The following is a 21,752-nucleotide window of genomic DNA, read 5'->3' as shown; positions in this document are numbered from 1 at the left end:
TTAGATTGTTTGAACTTTCTGGAACAGCAGTTTGAACCAAACGTTGTGTATTACAACTAGGTCTCCCTGCCACAGGTTGACAAAAAAAAAAAAATGTAAAACAGAGAAAGGAACGTGAAAAAATGAATAATGAAGGAATTAACACAGACATAATAACAGTATAATAAGAAGGAAAAAAAGCTGATAAAGGCATTCCCATTGCAAATTACTCATGGTACTTCAATCCATACAGTTTCCTTTAATAACTCTATACTTCATAGCAGCAACAGTTTTGCTGAAGAATTTCTTAATAAAGGAGAAATACAATATTGTTTATCCCTTTGTTTCATCTGCTCTTATCCCCCTACCAGTCACCTGCAAATACAATAAGGCCTATCAGTTCTTCAAAAGACAACACTACCAAAGGAAATGTGTTGATAGGATTATTAAGGTCACACACCAGTTTTCAGCTAAGATCAAATCCAGTTTCCCCAGACTGTAATTCTCCTAAGCTCCCATTTTATACTGTAAGAACATTCCACAAGGGTTTTATAAGAGATACAGTAAATTCATTTCTGCCATAAACAAACTGCAGCCAACAGGATTAGGCACAATAGTCAATGACTCTGAAGAGATTTGCCTTAAAAATGGCTGATGTCAGAACAGTTCACTGTTTTTCACTCTTTTACTTGGGAGATTAGATTCAACTTTTACCAAGAAAAAGTAATTCTTGAATACTGTAATTCTACGTTAGCTGCACGAAAAACCTAGAATCCACTCTTCTGCAAGACAATTTACCCTGCAGATAATGAAATTTCTTTCAAGAGAAGAACTATTTTATAAAGTTTTTTTTTTTTTTTTAAATAAGCAATGCAATGAGATGAATTAGCAATTCAGACAAGAAATGAAACTCTCCTGATGAATTCAAGGGGCTGTTTAGCCATGCCCTAAGAAGCAGCATTTCTGCTATCCTTGAGATACGGCATTTCAAACAAGCTGGTGATTTTCTATCGTGTTATACCTAACAATCACCATCGTATCCAGGTTTTCATAGAAACAGCATTAGTATGAACAAACAAGACTCTGATGTGAATGAAGAGATATTTATCCAGAGGATATGATGTACTTAAATTTATTTGGTCTAAAAAACAAGGAAACCAAAAGCAAAACAAAACACAGCCCCAGTATTTATGTGTTTCAGTAATTATTTTAGACAGACATTTTTCATTTAGACTTTTAAGATGCCCTCAGAGCAGTTTAATTAGATTTTTGCCTTTGTCCTAGTTTAAAGTTGACCTCTAGATTTGAAAGGGCTTATCAAACAAGAAGGAAATCAAGACTATATAAATCCAATCAGAAATGAAAATTCTACTATTTTCTTAGAGAATAATCAAGGGAATACTTAATTTTTCATACATGTAAAAGATGGTCAAAAGCTGTTGACAAGGATCAGAAAGAAGACTGAGATTAAAAAATCCACACACACATAATGAAAAAAAGCTTCATTTCCAATCCAGGGGACAATTCCACAGCAGAAACCTATGGGGTTTTAAAGAGATATGAGGAAACTCTGTCTTGCCTAGAGTTCTTACCCAGGACCCAGGTACTGTGGAACAGTCTTCTTTCTGTAAAGAAAGAAAGAAAGGTGGAAGCTTAACCCTTGCTTTATCCTGGTGGCTTGAGTATGAAAGAGTGAGCAGGAAAAAAACAGTTCAGAGGTGTGTGGCTATAGAGCAGTGCCCAGCATTTCCCAAACAGGCTGTACATGTTCCATGTGCAATGAGTTGGATGCTCAGTCTGGGACTCATCTCTTTGGCTGCGCTGAATGGATTGTTTGTACATGGATCTGGAAATATTTGCTTTGCTGGCTAAAGGTTGTAGACTTGGATCTGCACATGTACATTACATAGAATTCATTCCAATCTTGTCATGTTTTCCACATGTGCATTTCAGATGTACAGCATAAAGCTGACCTATATAGATAGAACATGTCCAGGATCTTCAAACATGTAAAAGATCAGAGTGCAGCTACCTCCTTCTACAGAGCTGACAACCTAGTTTGTCAGGTGAGTGACTGAAACTTATATAAATTTCCAGGCAGGAAAAAACCCCACATCTGTAAAAGTTAGCCATAGTCTATGTATGTATATAATACATATATGTGTGTCTGCATAATACACTTGTCTATATCTTTCTAACTCAGCTTTCATTCACTTGAATGCTTTATGAACAGTCATAAAGTATCTTTAAAAAAAAAAAACATAATGACAGTTCTTGTTGGTAATTGTGGCATATTTGAAAAACAAAGGCATATTATAGCTTAGTTTTAGAAGTTAATACCTTATACTATTACAAGTCAAAAAGTTGCATCAGCAGTTTGACAATTTTCAGCAATTTGTCACTTAGAGTCATGAAATTTCCTCTCTGGATGGAATTTATATTTAGATGATAGGATAATATTTGCTTTGATTTCTCTCTCTTTTTTTTTTTTTTTTTTGCAAAAACTTCACTTTTTAGTTTCTCTACATCACAATTCACGAATCTATGCTGCTACCTAGTTGCAAGAACACACAGGAAATAGAAGCATACAGTTAAACAGAATTAAGATGGCAAAATAAGGCCCCTCAGGTCTTCTACTAAGTGTGCCTGGGAGCAACTGGTGGCACTGGTAGTGCTGCAGAGGAACGTGGAAGGATGCTCTTTCCAACTGCTCTGTTAATAAATGCTGCTTTTCTACGCGAAGTGAAACATTTTTGAACGTGCACGCTCACCGAATGGCACAAAGTAGAGCCACAGTAAGAATTTAATTCAGTCAGAGAAATGTGATCTCTATTCAGGTTTCTCTCTTTAAAGCTGTCTCATTTTCAAAGCTACTTCTTGCAACTGCAGATCAACCTTAAGAAAAGGAGACATAACATTTAAACAGGCATTTTTAGTGCTACAGTAATTGGTAAATTTATCCTGGTGGAGACTTGATTGGCATTCATACAAAATAGCAACCATCTAATTAATTCTCACATTTCACTTAATCTCAAGGCCCATTGTAGCATTTTATTTTTACAGCAGTAGAAATTGAGTCAAAAGTTGGCAAACTTGCCAATAGCATCAGGGAGAATTGCTGACAGAGTCGAATTAGTACTGGATACTAGTTTCTTCCTCAGACTACCTGATTAAACCTTTTTGAGTGAAACTTTTACTATTCTGAGGTTGCACAAGGGGTACACTTTTTCACAATAGTCCATCTTTCTTCCTACAACTGCAAGGAAGTGATGCAGAGGTCCCCAGTATAGCAATGAACAAGCAAGCCCTGAAACAAAAACAGTGTTGTGCATTGCCCTGTCTGAAGTCATAAAACTTATTTGGTAAGTGTGAGCTACTCTCCCACTCTGTGAAACATTGCAACAGATGGATTACACCAGCCTGCACAAGGCTGGCAATGGACTAGGTAGCTCTTCCTGTCCTAAAGAGCTGAGACAGGTCTAATCAACCTGGTGGTTTTGTCACACCTATCACGTGTGACAAAAAAAACCCCAAACCATTGCATACAGAGAATAATAATTATTGAAGTTCAAATAGTTCAAATAAACTAACAAAGAATCAACAGGGAACATACACCTTTGAAGAAAGATGCATGCATTGCAAATGCTGACTTGGAAAGCTGGAAGTCAGAGGAAAAAAGAACTTAGTTTCTTGAAGTCTCTGTTCCTGAACAGTTTGAATTCCTTATCCCTGAGCTAAGCATATTTCAGAGGATAAGATCTCATTTCTTTACATTACCCATTTAAATAAATAATCAACTTGAGATACATCAAAGATTGAAAGAGTTTTCTCTCTTTAAGGTGTAACTCTTAACTTAGTTGGAAAATAACCTTAGGCTATCCCCAGGTTTTACTATGATAGAAACCTCCAAAGAGTTTTCATAGACTACAGACAAGACAAGGTAAAATAAAATCCCACAGAACCACTGACCACCCGAGGAGATGCACAGGAGTCAAATTTAATTTCTGTGGTATTACGTAGTATTACTTTAAACCTTCACAAATAACACTTGTGGAAACTTAACCCTCACTTTATCCTCGTAGCTTGAGTATGAAAGAGTGAGGAGGAAAAAATACAGTGAGAGGTGTATGGCTATAGAACAGACTCCAGCATTTCTCAAACAGGCTGTGCATGTTCCATGTGCAATGAGCAATGTCCTGATTATCTAGGCTGAAAAACCAACCAAAAAGTCCCTCTCAAATTTTGAATGTTTCTGTCCTGGCCTAAATGAAATTTCATTATTAGGGAGGCATGAAAAAATACAGAAATAAATAAGACTTAAAAAGGGGATTACTATCTACATATCTTAATTTAGCTCAGAAATTCATTTAACTATCTATCATTCATCCAGCATAAAACAAGCATGTAAATGAGACTGGGTACTGAAAGAAAAGCTGAACTTTATTAATTTTAATATAACATTATGTTACCTGTTTTAGTTGTCTTTTATTTGTTGTGCTGTGGATTGCAAAGAGACTGCTAGTGCAGATGAAAAGATTACTAGAACCTAGCCACTTAACAGTCTATAAGCAAGAGGTACCTTAAAAGTCACAGAATTCCTTAAAAGTTGGGATAAAAACTGTCTGGATTTATTTTCTCCTCAATATTAGATTGCTTACTGAAATACCTAACACATGATTAATTGCTTCCTTTCTTCTGTCACCTGTGTTTTTTCTAAAGTATTTCAACTATGATACTAAAGTGTTTGGTTAGTTTTCCTGTGTATCCAGGCCAAGACAACAATTAATCTCATTATGTTAAAACATAAAATCTGGCATACCTTGAACATTACTGCATTGACATATTAGAGAAAGGTGTTGAACTTTTTCATCCCAGACCTTTCCCTGAGTTTCAATTCCACTTGAAACTGTCCAACAACCTGGAAAGCAGTCACTGTGCAAACTAATTCTATTATTATTTTCATGCTCTTTATATGCAACAATTTTAAGCTTTTATGCTAGAAATAACAATATGGATTCTATGAGCCAAAATGTGAACATTAATGGTTTAAATTTTAAGGGCTTGGAATACCTTTAAGCTCTAGTAGGGGAGATCAAGAAAGGTAATGATTTTTCAGATGAGCTTTGCCACATCCTGATTAGCAACTGTCCAGAGTATGATACTTCTACACAGTACTTGCCCTTTTCATCTAAGAGTTCAGCCAGACCACAAAATGGGAGGTTCACATGTTGCTTTTGTCTTAGGCTTCCAACAGGGAAAAGCAGCAAAAAAAAAAAAAAATCCACAGTAAGAATAAATCTTTGTAGATACACTGAAGCATGAACCTACTACTCACAACACAAAAGGTTTGGAGAAATGGAAATAGAGCCTCCACATATGTATCAATGAACATGATGAAGGCAGGGGCCTGAAAGTCTCTCATCTTCCTTAACTCTTTAAAAGTGTGAAAGCTATATTAGAAACAAAACTGTATCACTTTGAGTGAAAGAACCTTAAAATAGTCAATCAAAATAAAGTAATCAAAAATGAGCTTTAAGTATTGAGAAGTTAATTAAAATCTTTCTGGTATCATGAACATTAAAAAAAACCCAATTTGTATATTTAGAAAAAGTTGAATAATCATAACGAGTAATTACACATTTTGAAATATGCAAGTTAGTTTTTATAAATAGTTTTGGGATTGCTCTCTAAAGAATAAATACAAACTAAAACAGGTATTCAAAATACAGAAAAGGAAAAAAAGTGTTTTTACTGCTTTTATTTATACTAACTTAAGATGGAAAATGTAATAACTTTTTGATCTAAATGTAAGTAGAAGATAAGCTGGTTACTCTGTCTTGTATCCAAAGAGTAGAAATTATTCTCAGCCTCACTTTTAAGTTCTCATTTAGGTTTGGCAGTATATAATTGTTTGGTTTTCTTTCTTTTCTTTTTTTTTTTTTTTTAATTATTTAGGGCATTTTTAAGTTAAATGAATGCTTATTTTTACTAAGAAAAGCATTTCTTATCTCTCTTCTACATAGAGGGTCCTGTAGAAAATCTCAGGATTTACACCACTAAAAGGTAGCACCTGGTATTTTATGCCAAGAGAAATATATAAGAAGAACTTGAAACAGTTCTCACTTTTGTGTGAAGAAGATCTCTCAAATAGTTTAAGTACACTTGCCAAACGAAATGTCCTGCTAGGAACGTTACAAGAAGTTTTCTGTTCACATACTGATATGTACACACACACACAGACTTCCACACATACAATTTTTCAAACTGCTTTCCTGTATTTCATGTAATTTCTTCATCTGTTCTCTTCAATTTCTGTGGAATTCTTTTTCAAAAAAGCTTGAGAAGTAAATACTATAGTACCAAAAATATTCTACATAATCCAAGTATGGGATGTTACCATTGAACAAACAAAATCTGTTTTCACTGGTCTCCAAAAGATAAGAGAAATTTCGTAAGTAAATAATGGAACTTACAGTACAAATCGTATTTTAGTATAAAAGGAGTTTATAGATTTTCATATGAAATATGATTTCTGGTTTAAAGACTTTAAGAAAAAAATTGTATTTTAATTATTAATGAATACAGCTCATAAATGTTGCTCTAACCAGGAATGCATAGATGACATAAACACTACCTCAAATTTATTTATTTTCGTGAGCAAGAACGGTGAGAAGTCAGAGGAGAAGAAAGTAAACAATTTAAACAGAATTTTCAATGAATATACAGTTATCATGCATTAGCATTCACTGCTTCCTAAGGGAAGTTACAGTATTCTGTTATTATTTTACAAGAAACTCACTGTAAAAGGCAAGAGAAGAAATGCATTAATGCTTGGAACCAAACACAGACAGAAAAGTGATAATTCTCTCTGTGTAATCCCTATTCCACAGTTGTCCTTTTTCAAGAAGTGAAAGTCTCTCATATTATAGTCAAGGGTTTAAAGCATTGCCAAACAATTCTTGTTAAAATATTTTCTCAGTTTTACTCTCATTCTCCTTTTCCTCTGATCAGTTATTGCCCAAACCCTAACAATGGTGCTGCATGTCCAAGAATTTGTACCTAAAATGACAAAAAAACCCCCCATCTTTGTCTAAGTATAAAGCACAGTCAGAATGGAAAAAGAAGAATGCCCATTATGATAAAAGGATGCAAAATCTACATTATTACTATTGTTGTTATTATTATTAATATACATTCTCATAAAATCTGTGATGAAGAAGCTGTGAAATGAGATTAATTACAAGAACTTGACCCACAGTTTCTTAAGAATTTTAATCAATATTGAAAGGACTTGAATTAGGAAAAACTCACAGGAAATACAGGTTTTTAGAGCACACATTTTCATCTCTTTTAGCTGTTATCAAAACAATGCATCAGAAACAGAGCAAGACTTGCCATTTTATCACAGACTAGGGAAAGCAGAAAATACATACCACCATTACCTCATACCCATACTCAGAGATGAGCAAAGTCCTGAGAAAAACCACCAAACATCAAAGCTAACCTTGCTTGGAGGAGGGCGTTAGTGGAAAAGAGTTTGTACATCATGACCTCCTAATGTCCACTCAACACTGAACTATGCTATGATTTTTATGATCATGATATATGGCTGATTTATGATCTATGATATATGGCTGTCTCAATAAAAGTGGAAAAAGAGAATAAAGAATCTGAAACTGAGCACAGAAGTAAAACTTCATCTTGACATTAACATTAAGAACACAGATTAGAGAAAACAAATTTTAGTCTCGCCATGACTAGGAGGAAGAGTGTAAAAATGGGTTATTTTAACTCCACTGAAAATAATGAAATGTATTGTTTCTTTTAAAAAGGCAAATACTGCCTTCAAGCAAAATAACAGAAGTCAATCCAAGTATTGTGAAGTCTGGATATAATATAAAACACTAATATTTGTTCTGAGAATTAACTGCTTACATTTTTCTACCACACAGGCATGACATTCTATACTCCTGTTTTTTTCGTTTAAATATTTAGTCTGTGATTTATATTCTATGTATTTGTCAATTAATTATGTCTGATGCAACTCTTTTCCTTTTATTTTTTTTAAACTTCTGCCTCATCAGAACTAAATAGAAAATGGGTTCACAATTGTGGTTGAAGAAACAAATTTCATCTTCAACAGAATATTGAGCTGTTTATTTAAATGATAGTAATTCATTGATAATTTTTTAATTATCACTTCAAAGGCAGTCATCCAGAAGGCTGGTAGACCAAATGAAATGTTTTCATTTCACTGGTTTTTAAAAAAAAAATAACTAACTAACCAAAACAACAGTGACATACCAGTGCTTTCTAAATATTTAGTGTTTTGAGGAGTTGGGAAAATAGAGGATCTGTTTTGAGAGATGCTCAGATTGCTAAATCTTGGTTAGATTAAACAGAACAAGTGTATGTACATTCTAAAGGCTAATTTATTAATTAGGAGAAAGCCACTCCTTTGACTGGGACCAAAAAAAAAAATTAAAATTCCCGCTGTAGGGTGTCTGCAGGGCCGTATGGTAATGACTTGCAAGTGCCTTGCAATCCATTCAAAAATACTTAACTGCCATCTAGTGGCTAAGCAAGCGGACTTCTTTAGGCTGTCCTTCAGACTCTCTAAATAAGTACTTCTTCCCTCGTTTCTGATATTTCTATTTGTCTTCTCGTCCTTCTTTCATGACCATAGAAACCCCAACAGTATGAGGTGACAGTATTTAATTACAAAGTGGCTACTAGCCATGTAGGAAGCAGCACAGTCTGGAATGGACAGTCTCTGTTTAAGCTATATTAAAGTCTCAACTCCGAGACTCTCACTTCATATGTCAAAAAGCTTAGTTAATTTCCCTGCTACAGTTTTAGGAAATAAAACATCTATTTGTGCTTGTAAGGCTTTCTGAAAACAAACCAAAAAATAAACCTGAAAAAGGCAGCACTTTTCAACTGAAAAGTAACTCCCAATATTAAGAATCTAAGAATTCCATCAATAAAACTTCAAACTTCTGCACAAAATTTATGTTTCATGAACATAAGATACTTGATTTGCACTTACCTTGTCCTGGAGTTCCATAAAGTTAAATTCTCCTTTACTGTCTTTAGCAAAACACTCTGCATTTCAGCAGATCCCATGACCCTGGCAGTAAAGACCCTGCCAGGTTTGTATCATCTCGTTTCCTACAAACTTTGTTTCCTTTCTGCATGTTTCTGATAAAATGTCATTTACTCTGAATGCTAACAAGAAAACACCATCTATCTACATATGCTTCCCAAAATTCAATTGCTTAAATCTAAGCTACGCAATTCTAACACTGGATCTACAATTAGAATATAAGGTCCTCTACATCACATATTACAAATCTGGGTTTACATTTTGCAAGATAAAAAACCCAAGAGAAATTTTTAAAATTTTTTTTCAGAATTTTGGGTATGCTGGCATGATTTTGCAGAAAATTTACATTGGTACAGTTCTTAAAAGATGATATACAATTCTATTTACTATCACTTGATTCATATGGAAACATCCAAAGCTATTATCTTTTGTCATAATCCTTTATTTCCTCAATGAGACAACTGTATATAATAGATCCTTTTGAATATGTCATACATTTTTTTGGTTGGATTTTTTTTACCCAAGTATGCAACTTATTTTTCCCTGCTGAAATCTAAGGCTCTGGCAGTCATCTTTGTAGGAAAAGAATTGTTTTAGAGTAACTATTCATTGCTTCCTCAAGTTTTCTCTTCCCCCTTACAAAAGTAACCTGTCAAAAAGCAAAAGGATGGAAGGGGAATGACACTTCTTCACGGGTTTTTTTCTTAATAAATATCTCAAGAAAGATCATGCAGAATCAGGCAGTGTTAAAAGTGCCACAGCCACAGAGCTGTTTGTGAGCCAAAGAGGAAGAGTTCCCAATTTTCCTCGGGTTCCTGTTGAAGCCAGTGGTTCACTAGTCTTGTCTATAGTTGGCCTATGTGCTGATGAAAACCATGTGACACCAAAACAAAACAGGTTTTATACCAGACTACAAGTTCATAACAGTCTAAAGCAGGTTTATAAAATCTCACCTTTTTAAAAATTCTTTTTTGTATTTCACCATTTCAGACTAATCTTTCATCTACCTTCTTTATCTTACCTTCACCTACAAAAAATAATCTCTGAAATTTCTTTTAAGAGAAAGCTTTGGGCAGCATACATGTTTCTGAGACAAATTCTAGTGGTGACATTTTAAAATAATGAAAAGTAAATTCCAGTCCCACCAATGTTTTATACTTTTTAAACAGACTGATTATGTATTTATCTTAAAGGATTTCAGAACCTTTTTTCTTGTATTACTAAGTGTCAAAATTGGAACATTTCCAATATCACTAAGCTATTACCCTAAGGAATTATAATAAGTCATAGTCAGAAACTAGCATAAGAAGAAAGGTCCCTACTGAAAGAGGAGTTACGAGTAAACTGGGGTGGTTAGGAATATCCAAAAGATACCCTCCATGAGTCTGTTTTTTATAAAGCAGAAAGTATCTTCAAGATGGCAAAACCTGGCCTACAATTTATTTTTTAAGATTAGCACTGTTTCTCTATGATATTGCTGGAAAATATGCCAATAGATTATGCAGTAGAAATCCATCTTCAGCACCTCAGAACTGCCAAAATTTTGTCTGACTTTTAGTACCAGTGGAAGTGCTTGGAATTCCAAAAAGGCATATAATTTTGGCTGAGGATTTATTTGTTGGGTAAAATGTGATGAACCAAACTAAACTAAGACAGAAACATTATGAGCATAAGAATTTTTTGATGACAAGCTTTTCTGATGTAAATATAGTTTTAATAGTCAGTGTAAACTATCTTATAACTAAACTGCTAGAGACTGCAGCAGTCTTTCAAAACCTCCTCTCCTGAAGTGGGATTACAAGGACCAGGCACAAAGTGGCATGAAGTATTCATTATATCTGGATGCTGACAATTAAATAGATGTAATAAGGACTTTGTTTTTAAATTTGTGTGGTCCACAGAATAAACTCTCATCACAAATGACCAAACATAGAATTTTAAAATAATTTTTTAATATGGTGTAGAAGACAATGCTTTTAAGTGCCTTTCAAACAACTTTAGGTTTCTGGCTCTGTGTCCCACTACTAACCAAAGCCTAATTTACATTTACTCATTTTACAATTAAAATATTCTTTTTTCCTTCATCTTTTTGCTAAGAATCTATTTTTACCTACCATGTAAACAAAATCAAGCTACTCTGAAAAGGGAGTTAAAATGTAACGAAAATTGCGAGGATAGTACAAAAGATCAGGGGTACAAACAGAACAGAAATTGGCTCTTGCACAAAGCATGGCTGTCAAACTTAAAGATCAGGTTTGAAGTTGGAGTTTCTAAATTAGGCCACTCAATATTTCTCTTCTTCTTTCACTAAAGCCTAACAAAACGTTCTCTGTTCGTACTGGGAAGACTAAGCAGACATCGTTGCTATTTGGCATTTCAAAACCAGGACTTGAAATGGCTGCCAATTTTTCTTACTTTTCCACCACTTAACAATTCCTGTATTAAAAGCAAGCACACGCCCACATCCTCATTTTTTTTGTAGCTGTAATTTAGAAAAAATAGATATTTTGCACTCAAAAAAACACTCTTAAAAAAGTTCAGAAATTATGCTGTAAAACATGTAGATTATCTATAAAATTATAAAGATAAGGAAATGGAGAGGATATATATGAAGAAGCCCCTTCAAGTGACAACGAAGTATACAATCCAGGCTGTATTACTTATGCATTTAATTTAAAATTGTTCTGATTATTTTTGTTAATTGTTTATCCTAAATTAGATAATTTATCACCACATCATTTTACAATTGTGTTCTGGCCAACAATCTTCAATTATATGAATAGTATGTGGGAAATGTCTTTTCCCAGAGAAAGGAGAGGGAAGATGTTTGTAAGAAGACTTGGTTGATCATTTTACATTTTAAACTAGAGCTCCTATGGGTATTCTCAGCTCAGTCAGAGAGAAAGAGAAAGGTTTTCTAGCCAGGCGAGAGCCTGGGAAGCAGTTGGGAAAGAACGTAAATAATTCTCTAATCTACCGTGTTATTCATATTGTTTATAGATATGTTCTGCTACTGTGCGTCATTCACTGCACACCAATGGTGTGACATGTTTTTACTCTAGGAACAATGAAATTAGTCTTCTCTATGTTCTCTATATATAGAGCGGTACATTTGAAATAAAGAGAGTTCATTTTCTTAGCCTTCTGATCTGGAGTTCTCTGTTCCCGTCCTGCTCAATGGCGTCAAGCTCTCTTTCATTTATGTATGAAAAGAAAAGAGAAAAATCACCCACTAGCCTAACTTCAGCCAATGCTTTCTTTTTTCAGAAATTAAAACTGCAGACCACACAAGAGGGTAGTTCTCTAATAGAAACATGTTCATTGCTTAAAAAATGTGCAAATAACACCAAGAACTTACAGTACAGGATTTACCTACAAACATGATGGCCATGCTACTTTCTAGATGTTTTTATAGGTCGATGATTTATATATAGAAACATTGATAGGTAGAATATTCTTGACTGCTTGGCACACTACTGAAATAATTTAAACATACGACAATATTTTATCTACATACAGTTCCTCAAAAGAAAAAAAATCTCCACTGTGATTTTTAAAATAGACCAGTATGATGATATAATACAGCAAAAACTTGAGATGACTTTCTGCAAGTGAGGTGATCCTGTTAGTCCTGCAGGTCATTGATGAATAATAGTATAAAACAGAAGTTCATTTTACTGCCATAAGAGATCACCACAGAGTAAGAGGGATGGGGATCTCCTAAACACTAGCAAATGGAATTTAGGGACAACATACTAGGCTAGTTCTAAAAATAAAGACAAGCTCCCAAACACAAATAAATGCCATTCAAGTGATCATGTAGTGCTCCATAGTTCCTGGTTAAACTTCATTCTCATAATACTTTTTTTTAATAGGTAAAATAACTACATATTCATAACCCTATTTCAATTAATTACATTTCCAATAAGAAAGCCATTTATATAGGTAATTTCTTGCAATGAATTATAATTCTAGAGACTGGTTAAATATGCTCCTTACATGCACCAACTTTCTTTAAGTATAAGGAAAAAGTGCTTTCCCACAATTAATAATAGAAACCATTGTTAGTAAAACCTTGGTGACTAGAATATAAAAACAGCATGGGAAAAATATATTTTAGGTTAAACTTAAAACACCAGAATGATGAATTATTTTGTAATATTATTTTAATTAATGAGCTGCAGTTTTAAAATATTCCATATTATGAAGTTAGAAGAATTTATCTAACCAGCTGGAAGAACTCTTTAAAATTGTTTGTCAAGGCAAATCATAAATTTAATACATATACTCTCCCCACCCATGGCTCACAAAATACATGATCAAGCTCAAATGAAATTTGTAGGTCTAATGATCAGTAGTATGTATTTAACTTCACATTCCTTATTTTTCCCTGAAAAGCAAATTACTGACTATTTTCACAAATGCTGCTTGATACAGTGATGCTTGAATTGTCCTGTCACTAACAAATACCCCAAAACAAATACCAAAACCCAAAAAAACCCCACTTAAACCCCCCAAAAAAACCCACTTAAACCCCAAAAAAACACCCAGCAAACCAAAAGAAACAAACAACATCCCATAAAAATAGCCCAAAACAAACCCAAAGGGGGAAATGAGGGAGACAAGCTGGGAAACAGAGGAAGAAGAAAAGAGATTCCAAGAGTATTTGGTCACTGCTTGTTTCAAACCAAGATTTCAGAACTTAGCCTTCCTTCTAATGACTTCCAGAACTGAGTAGTGTTATCCATAAGTAAGATAAGTCTGTTTCCTGTTGAGGAAACAGAATTTGAAGTTCCTCAGCCCCATTAAACTGCACCACCTTTTATGATGAATAGAACATGTATGGTAACATGCTAAAAAAATAAGATAGACTATTTCTGTGGCACAAGTCCAACCCAGACTGTCTCCACTGTCCCAGTATTACATTATCTCTTTTTTAATTCCAGCATGCTCTCTAAACCTGTTCACATACTACCACTGCTGTAAGCTTGAGGAGAGAGTCAGAAAAAAATCCCTGCCACTATTACTTACATGCACTTTTGTAGATTAACTATTATAATATGATATTTTATAAATATTCCTCTGCCATCACAGGGTTAACTTACTTTTGAGTGGACAATAAAATTTTGTAAGAATCACCTTAGGCAGACAGGAACCTTCAGTCCTTACACCTACATACACCATAGAGCATATAGAACACCCTCTCTTTGGAATTTTTTCATACAAAACATTTAGTACACAAAACTATTTCAAAAATATCTGAAAATAAGTACTGCTTTTTGCCCCCTTTTTATAAAATGATAAAACATTTCTGTTAGAATCTTACCTGTGCCCGCTGAACACCATCTATGCATTGCTTCTCTTTTTCTAGGACTGTAGATTTCAACACTGAATTTGAAAAGAAGATACAGATTTTAAAATTCTATAAATAAAAAAAAATGACTGATCTTTTGAAATGCACATTAAGAAATTCATGAAAGGAGTGTAAAGTTAAAAAGAAAAGAATGTTAACTGTCCCACTTTCCAAATTATCCCAAAAATTACCTGTCCTTAAAATGGATGACTCTTGCCAACTATGTTTTCCTTTCTTCCACTACCAGAGAAATTTGAAAACTCCACTATGACATAGGTACTAATACAGATCTTAAAAATAGAGCAAGACATAAGACACTCCACACCTATATCCTATTTCTTATTTTAAAACCAGATTGCTTTTCTGACATTAAAGAACTACACTGTGTCTCACTTTCCTTGCCTGATAGGAAATAATCAGGAAAAGGACAACAAACAAGCAAACAACTCCACAGCAGCTACATAGTGCAAAGATCTTTAATCAGTTTAGGAGCTACAGCTAATGATGCCTCTTTACTGATCATAACCCAGTTATTTACACATAACAAGAAGTGCTTTTCTTATGCTTGCCCAGAGACTATATGTGTGGCATCTTTCCTATATGTTTAAAGGTGCCATTATTCAACAGGGAAAATTCTTGACCATTTGTAGACAGAGTGAAGCAGCTATGAACCAGAGCTTCTGGATTCGTAATTTTTGGACATTTGACCTCCTCACAGCTTTCTGACAATCACAGCTGTTGAGAAGCAAGACATATAAGGAAGAAGTTTCATTGCAAGTGTGAGTTATGTCACAAGGATTGAAAATTAACAATCCACAACTTTTTTTACCTAGATGTGGATAAACTGCATCTAGCAAGAAATAACTCATCATTTAGATTTTAGATTTCTCTGTGTTTGAGAGAAGTGTTAGTATCTTTTTGATCTTTGCTCACAACAAATTAATTCTATGCTGATTTTCTAGTGTTAGACATGCACCCACAATGCTGAATATTTTCTGCTGTGCAAATTAGCACAGCTAACTCCCTTACACAAAAGTGCTTAAGAAAAGAGGAACACACCACTCCTATGTACAGGTCAATATTTAACAATATGACAGAATTATCTAGCTTATTTTTACCTCAGAAATATTACCCTTCTAAAAAGGATTCTAAATATAAGCTGAAGTCAGGTTGATCTGAGCAGCTAACTTTATTTAGACAAAATTTGGCAAATACAATCTACTTCCAGCAAACCAACCCTTTTTGTTGAGCAAAATTAAAAAAAAAAATCCCCAAATACTACCACCACAGTTAGAAAAAAAAGGTTTGAGAAAGGAAGAGTGCTGTGTGAGAGATGAAATCTTTCCTTCAAAGCAAATCAAACTTTTTTTTTTTAAATTTTTTTCCTGTTTTTTGGGTTTTTTTTAAGAGACTAACTTAGATTTCAGATTGCAAACCCACACTGATATTTGGTGGGCTGAGACTGTTTAATTTTGCAGAAGTTGCATAATCTGTGAATGTCTTCACAAGTGGTTAAACAGCCCCATGGGAGACAGGATGACTGGGCTCTGGTGCCTGCTTACTTGCCTTTTCCTATATGTCAAGTAGAATAGTGTCATCAGCAAAGAATTAAAATAATTGAATTTCAAATACCCTGTTGAGTTTAGATGCAGGCAATGTGCTGAGATGTGATAATGGAGTGAAATGCCATAAGAAGAGACAGGAACAGATTTGGGTGTTCAAATAGAAAGTTACTCCCATACACATTGATCTTACTGGTGATGTTGGCTCATTTTGTCCAAAACCTTAACTGAATCCAGAACTGAAAAATGTTTTTAGCATAAGTATTTGCTGATTTGAACCCAAATTCATATTAGGTATTTCCAAATGTCTGTTTTTAAATAAATAACCAACCTCAAAATTCCCCAAACAACAATAATCAACCTGACCAAACCCACTGCCCCAAAACCCAAAAAATTCCCAACCACTCCAACAGCCCTTTTCACACATCCAGCAATGCTTCACATGATACAGAGCATACAGCAACACTATTAAATACAAACTGTACTAAACAGATTATTAACTACTTGCTAATTTAGGATGGATTACTTGAAACCTTGAAGAATTTTGTCTCTTGCCTTACTTAAGGTTTGAAGGCTTACTATTTTTCTAATGCTAATGTATATAATAAAAACAAAGATTCTATAAAAACATCCTGCTGCATTCTCTCTCAATCAATGCTTTTGTCTAAAATGCATATTTTTATTTATGAGCTATTGTTTTTAATGTCAATATATCTCTTTAATCCAGACAGCAATAATTATATATAAAACAAAATACAGCTAACCCTGCACATAATAATTTAAACCTTTTAAAAAATATTTGTCCCCTATACACTGCAAAGGCGTAAATACACAAAATAATTTAACTACAAATTTTGAGGAAGGTGTTTATCCTCAAGTTTCACATCACTCACCTCTGGCTTCTTCCAAATGGCAAGCATATGAACAATTAAAGAAAGTTAAATTATTCATCTGCCTGAATTGTATTCAAAAGAATTATAACTTTTCCTCCATGTCCTACATTGAAAAATCACACCAAAATTTCAATAAATACATCTTAAGAACTACTTATATTAAACTTAGAAAAACTCCCAATACACAATTTTTCATTTTGTTTCTATCCCTATTTCTTAATATTTTTGCAGTTTTTTTGAAAGGGCAGTGGATGAGAAACGGAATAGACAAGTCCTGTACACATTACATCTGTGTAGTAGTAGGTAGAATAAATGGAAAAGCATAGGTTGGAAACAAATCACATACAAAATGAATACATTTAAAAATTATTAGTATTCTCCTTTTAATAGAAATATACTTCTAAGTGCATCTTTAAATTTCAAAATATTTTACGTTATCAACATTCTTCTAGATTTTAGAGAAACTAAACTCTTGTTGACTTACACTAACCTCTGCTGGGTTAAAACCTCAAAACAATTTAATTTGAAATTCACCCTTTTTTTTTTCTCCAGTGCACAGTATATTCATAAATAGTGTAGTGTGATCACGCATCCATTAGGTAAGTCTCCCAGCTGAGAGACACAACTCTCAGAGTAGATAGCAGTGCATTCTACCACCACATATGACAGCACTTTCATTGCATACAGCATAAAATAGGAGATCATTGGTTAAAACCTGGACTAGCTCAACAATCCAGTACTGCAGAGTTCCACTCTCTGAATTGCATCAGTGAGATGGATGCAGAAACGTTTCCTTGATCTCCAATAGAATTCCTTTGGTAAAAGGCATAGCATTAAGCGGACTAATACAACAGTATTGCATTTTTGTTGGCATCACTTGTTTCGCTTGTGAACACTGAAATAAGTGATACCAGTAAAAGTAAAATGTCACCATGGTAAAAGGTGTCTGTGCAAGAACTACTTTGGTCATGTTCCAGAGGAAGTGGCAGTGAAGTCTCAAAGAGAAGCAAATCTGAAATTAACTCCACCCAAAGCCTACAAGTAATACAAAGAGATCTGTTGAAATAATGACTTAACTCTTAAACTCCGAGCAATGAAAAGGAGGAGTGGAAAGGAATGAAAAATTTGAGAATACCCAGTGGCTCTCCATGGACAGCATGGGGATGAATGCAGTCTACAGTTTTGAGAGCTGCTGAATACTAATAGAAAGCAAAGCTCCCAAGAACCTGTGGTATTTATGGGTCAACACTACTAACAGAAAACAGGCTTGAAGTCATCCTCTAAATTTCTTTGTCAACTACAAGGGAGGTTTTCTTCTTGCTTGGTTTTAATTGTCAGTGTCAACAAAGCTCTTAAAGAGCATCATGAAGACTGCAGAAATTCATCTGGTAGCATAACCTCACAAATTTTAAGGTAAACTGACTTGTAAATAAGTCTTCATTTTATTTTTTCAGATACATTTTTCCTACCCCTCTATCAGCACAGGACTGCTGAATCTACAAAGGAATACCTTACACCACTCTAATAACTTTCAGTATAGCACCAGTCATCTTCTGAAGTTTTCATATTTTTAAGAAAAGAAAAAAACTCATATCTCCTAGCTCTGAAGGTATGTATACTGGAAAAGAATAAAGATCACAGCACCTGGCAAAATCCATTATTTAACAGATGCCAGGTACACATCTTGGTTGCTAACAAAAAGAATGCATTTTTGGTGAACATTTTTTATTAGATTCATACTAGCTGACATTATTTCTGAGGCTACTCCAAGATTCTCAAAACCAGGTGTTTATTAGTAGCTAAGATACTAAGTTTATATTTCAGATAAGCATACAGCAGCTTCCTATATCCTATACATTTATCTTCTCTGTATCCAAGAACTGTACCTTCTTCTGAACTTTTGAGCCTTTGTTCTTCATCTGGAGCTCTGGCTGGAGGCCATGCAGATGGAATTCTCCTTGGAAAGCTTCCTTCAATGTAATCTCTTGAATGTGTGGGTTGGCTAACTGCAGCCCAAGTATAAAGCTGGTCTTGCTGTGATTTAAAAAACAAACACAAAAAAAAAAAAAAAAAAAAAAAAAAAAAAAAAAAAAAAACCAGTAGAAAAGTTCATATAGAAAGACAAGGTCAAAATATCTAAGTTTTTGTTTCCAGTACAAATAACTCAACATCCCCTATATCAAGACAGACTTCTGATAAAGACTTAAGATAAATCTATATTAAAATAGTTTTGCTCCTTAACAACAGAAAATTAAGCTTTTCCTTTTCTACAACCCAACAACACATTAAGATACAGTTCAGCACTTCTTTGAGTAAGAAACTCTTTGCCATTTCTTTTCTTACAGTGATAACGCATTCTGTCCATCATGAGTGCACTTCGCTATATATGTCCAGTTTTATGGCTTGGAGGGAAATATTTCTCTCCACACCATACATAATCATTTTACACCAAACACACAAGCAAGGAAAATGAACAGAATTATTTCAGCAGAAATGAAACTGATATATTCACTCTTTGCAGCCCCATTTTATCATTTCCATTTTAATATTTTTAGAAAAGCAGGTAAAAATGGTGGATTCTCTTTTGAGGTAAAATGAAAAAAAAAAAACCAAAACAACAGCTAAAGGTATTCTCAGCCCTCTGGGTTCAAATCAGCTCAACAACTTTGAGTTTGAGTCTATGATTAAAAATAGGACACAGAGAGAGTTTCTGATGAAAACAAGGGCAGACTTATGCTTTAAGCTAACAGCAAGATTTTAGATGACCACAATTCAAGTAGTTATTCTTGTAAATATTCTTCTCCTAGTCTGCATCAACATGCACACCTTGTCATTAAACATTTATAATACTGTAAATTCTATAGAGAACATTCACAGCAATTGCAGAAATAAATTTCCTGGCAAATGATCTGGAAAGACGCAAATATTGTAACACAAAATCAGAAAAAAATAAAGTCATGGGATGAAATTAGAGTCATATCACAGTAATACCTTCTTACAAAAATGATGTTCTAGACTTAATCCATTCTACTGCCTGCATAAAAGCTGGTACATATTTCATTTTTAGATTAAGACTCTTTTTTAAAAAATTTGACAGATAATAAAGTTTGAAGAGATATGCAGGAGTAAGAAGAAAATGCTGCTTGTTTTTGGGATAATCACTATTCTATGTGACTAAGTTTCTACTTGCCTAGAAATAAATTGTTGTAAGAGTAAAAATGTTCTATTGGGAGCAACTTACTTGGAACAGGCAAATGCTGGTAATAAAGTAAAAACCTTTGTTTTATAAAGGTTGCCTCAGTCAGGGTCAAAGGAAGCTCATTAGACCCTCCCAGTACGAAAAACATGGCAAAAATCCAGACACGTACATTGACTTTAATTAAAGGTAAAAATAAATGGATAAAAAGCTTAATAAAAAAAATAACATCAGGTTCTTTACATAGCCCTGAACTCCATGATCCTCAAAAAGCCTGTCCCTTAGAGTAGTATTACCATGCTACTCTATTTGAACATCTGAAAAGGCTTGATTAATTCAGTCCTTTGAGTCACTTAATTCTTTCCCTTTGTCTATTTCCAGTTTTTTAGAGGATATGTATTTCTGAGCTTCTGCCCAACTTCCAATACTGTTTGAGTAAGAAGGAGAGGTAGTTGTACCTGTACGTGCTGTGTGAAGAAAAAGTCCTGGATTTTGCTATTAGTCATGTTTCTGCACCATTTAAATCTCAAAAACACAGAGGAAAATAAGACTTGAAAAAGTCATTGAGACAAACCAGAACTAATTTTTTCCTTGCCCACTCTACCATCTTTTAGAGTCCAGGGAACACAGGGAAGAACATGCTCTGCACAGGGTTAACTGGCTAAGCACAGATGACATTCAATAGGATTACATGTAGGGTTATAGGGCAGTAAAACAAAAGACAACTGACTGTAGGTAATGTTGACACAGCATAAATAAGAAAGACAAACCGTTAAACTGTTCCTGGACATGACATTTCACCATGCCAGTTCTTGAAAGATATAATACAACAATTTAGCAACAGATTCTTGAAATAAGATTAGTGTACATGAACCAAGATGTATTTTAAAAACAATGAAAACAAACAAAAAAAAAAAACCCTCAGAATTATTGTACAGATGGTGTACATTATGAAGGTAAGAAAATATGAAGTACCTATGTTCTTGCTGATATAATTTATGGCATATAAAATATAAGCAGTTATAAATTAAAACATCACACAACTTGATAAAAAATTCTTAACCCAGCATTGTGAGTACAAAAGACAGTATTTTTTGTTTGCATTGCATTTGGGGGGGGAATTTCTTTGTTTTCTATTTAATACAGAGAAGGACAATAGAACAGACGCCTCATGTAATGGAAATTTACAGACGTAAATGTAGATTTTCAAAAATGCCTCCAAGGGACTTGCACTATAATGAAAGCCTATCCATAGAAATAAGGTATTTAACAATAACTACTTTCAGATTATTTGCAAGCTTATAAATGCTATTTGAAATATGAAAAACCCTCATGCCCTCATGACAGAAAGGTAGTCTGAAGTTCTGGATGGCAAGCTCATAGTCCATAAATTACACTTGAAAAGGGAAAAGATTAACCCCGTCTCTACTTTCATGCCCTTCAAAAGATACAAATCATTTGAATATCCTTATTCCTATGTACTGAAGCTATGGTCCAACACCTAATCCTCTTTATGTTTTGTCTTTAGCTCCTTGTCAGTTAATATACTAACCCACCTCATTTCTCCTTTTCCAAATCTGATAATGTCATAAATGTGCATGATTTTTAGAAGTGTTTGAAGAAAGAAATATGCAATTCTGTGATGCCGAAGTTCCAAGCAAAA

At 34.0% G+C, this 21,752-nt stretch overlaps 1 protein-coding gene across 1 annotated transcript in view; it reads right to left on the bottom strand.

Annotated features, from left to right (window-relative positions):
• Positions 1 to 21,752, bottom strand: part of FMN2 (formin 2) — a 154,472-nt gene that overhangs the window by 106,015 nt on the left and 26,705 nt on the right. The window contains exons 3-4 of the mRNA XM_053938818.1: positions 18,780 to 18,927; positions 14,412 to 14,473 (exon numbers count right to left, since the gene is read on the bottom strand). Coding sequence (XP_053794793.1) covers positions 14,412 to 14,473; positions 18,780 to 18,927 — 210 coding nt within the window. The remainder of the gene's footprint in view (positions 1 to 14,411; positions 14,474 to 18,779; positions 18,928 to 21,752) is intronic.

The sequence above is a fragment of the Vidua chalybeata genome, chromosome 3, assembly GCF_026979565.1.
Source record: "Vidua chalybeata isolate OUT-0048 chromosome 3, bVidCha1 merged haplotype, whole genome shotgun sequence".
Lineage (NCBI taxonomy): Eukaryota > Metazoa > Chordata > Aves > Passeriformes > Viduidae > Vidua > Vidua chalybeata.
Note: the sequence above shows the minus strand (reverse complement) of the source record. Positions and strands in the feature narration are given on the sequence as shown.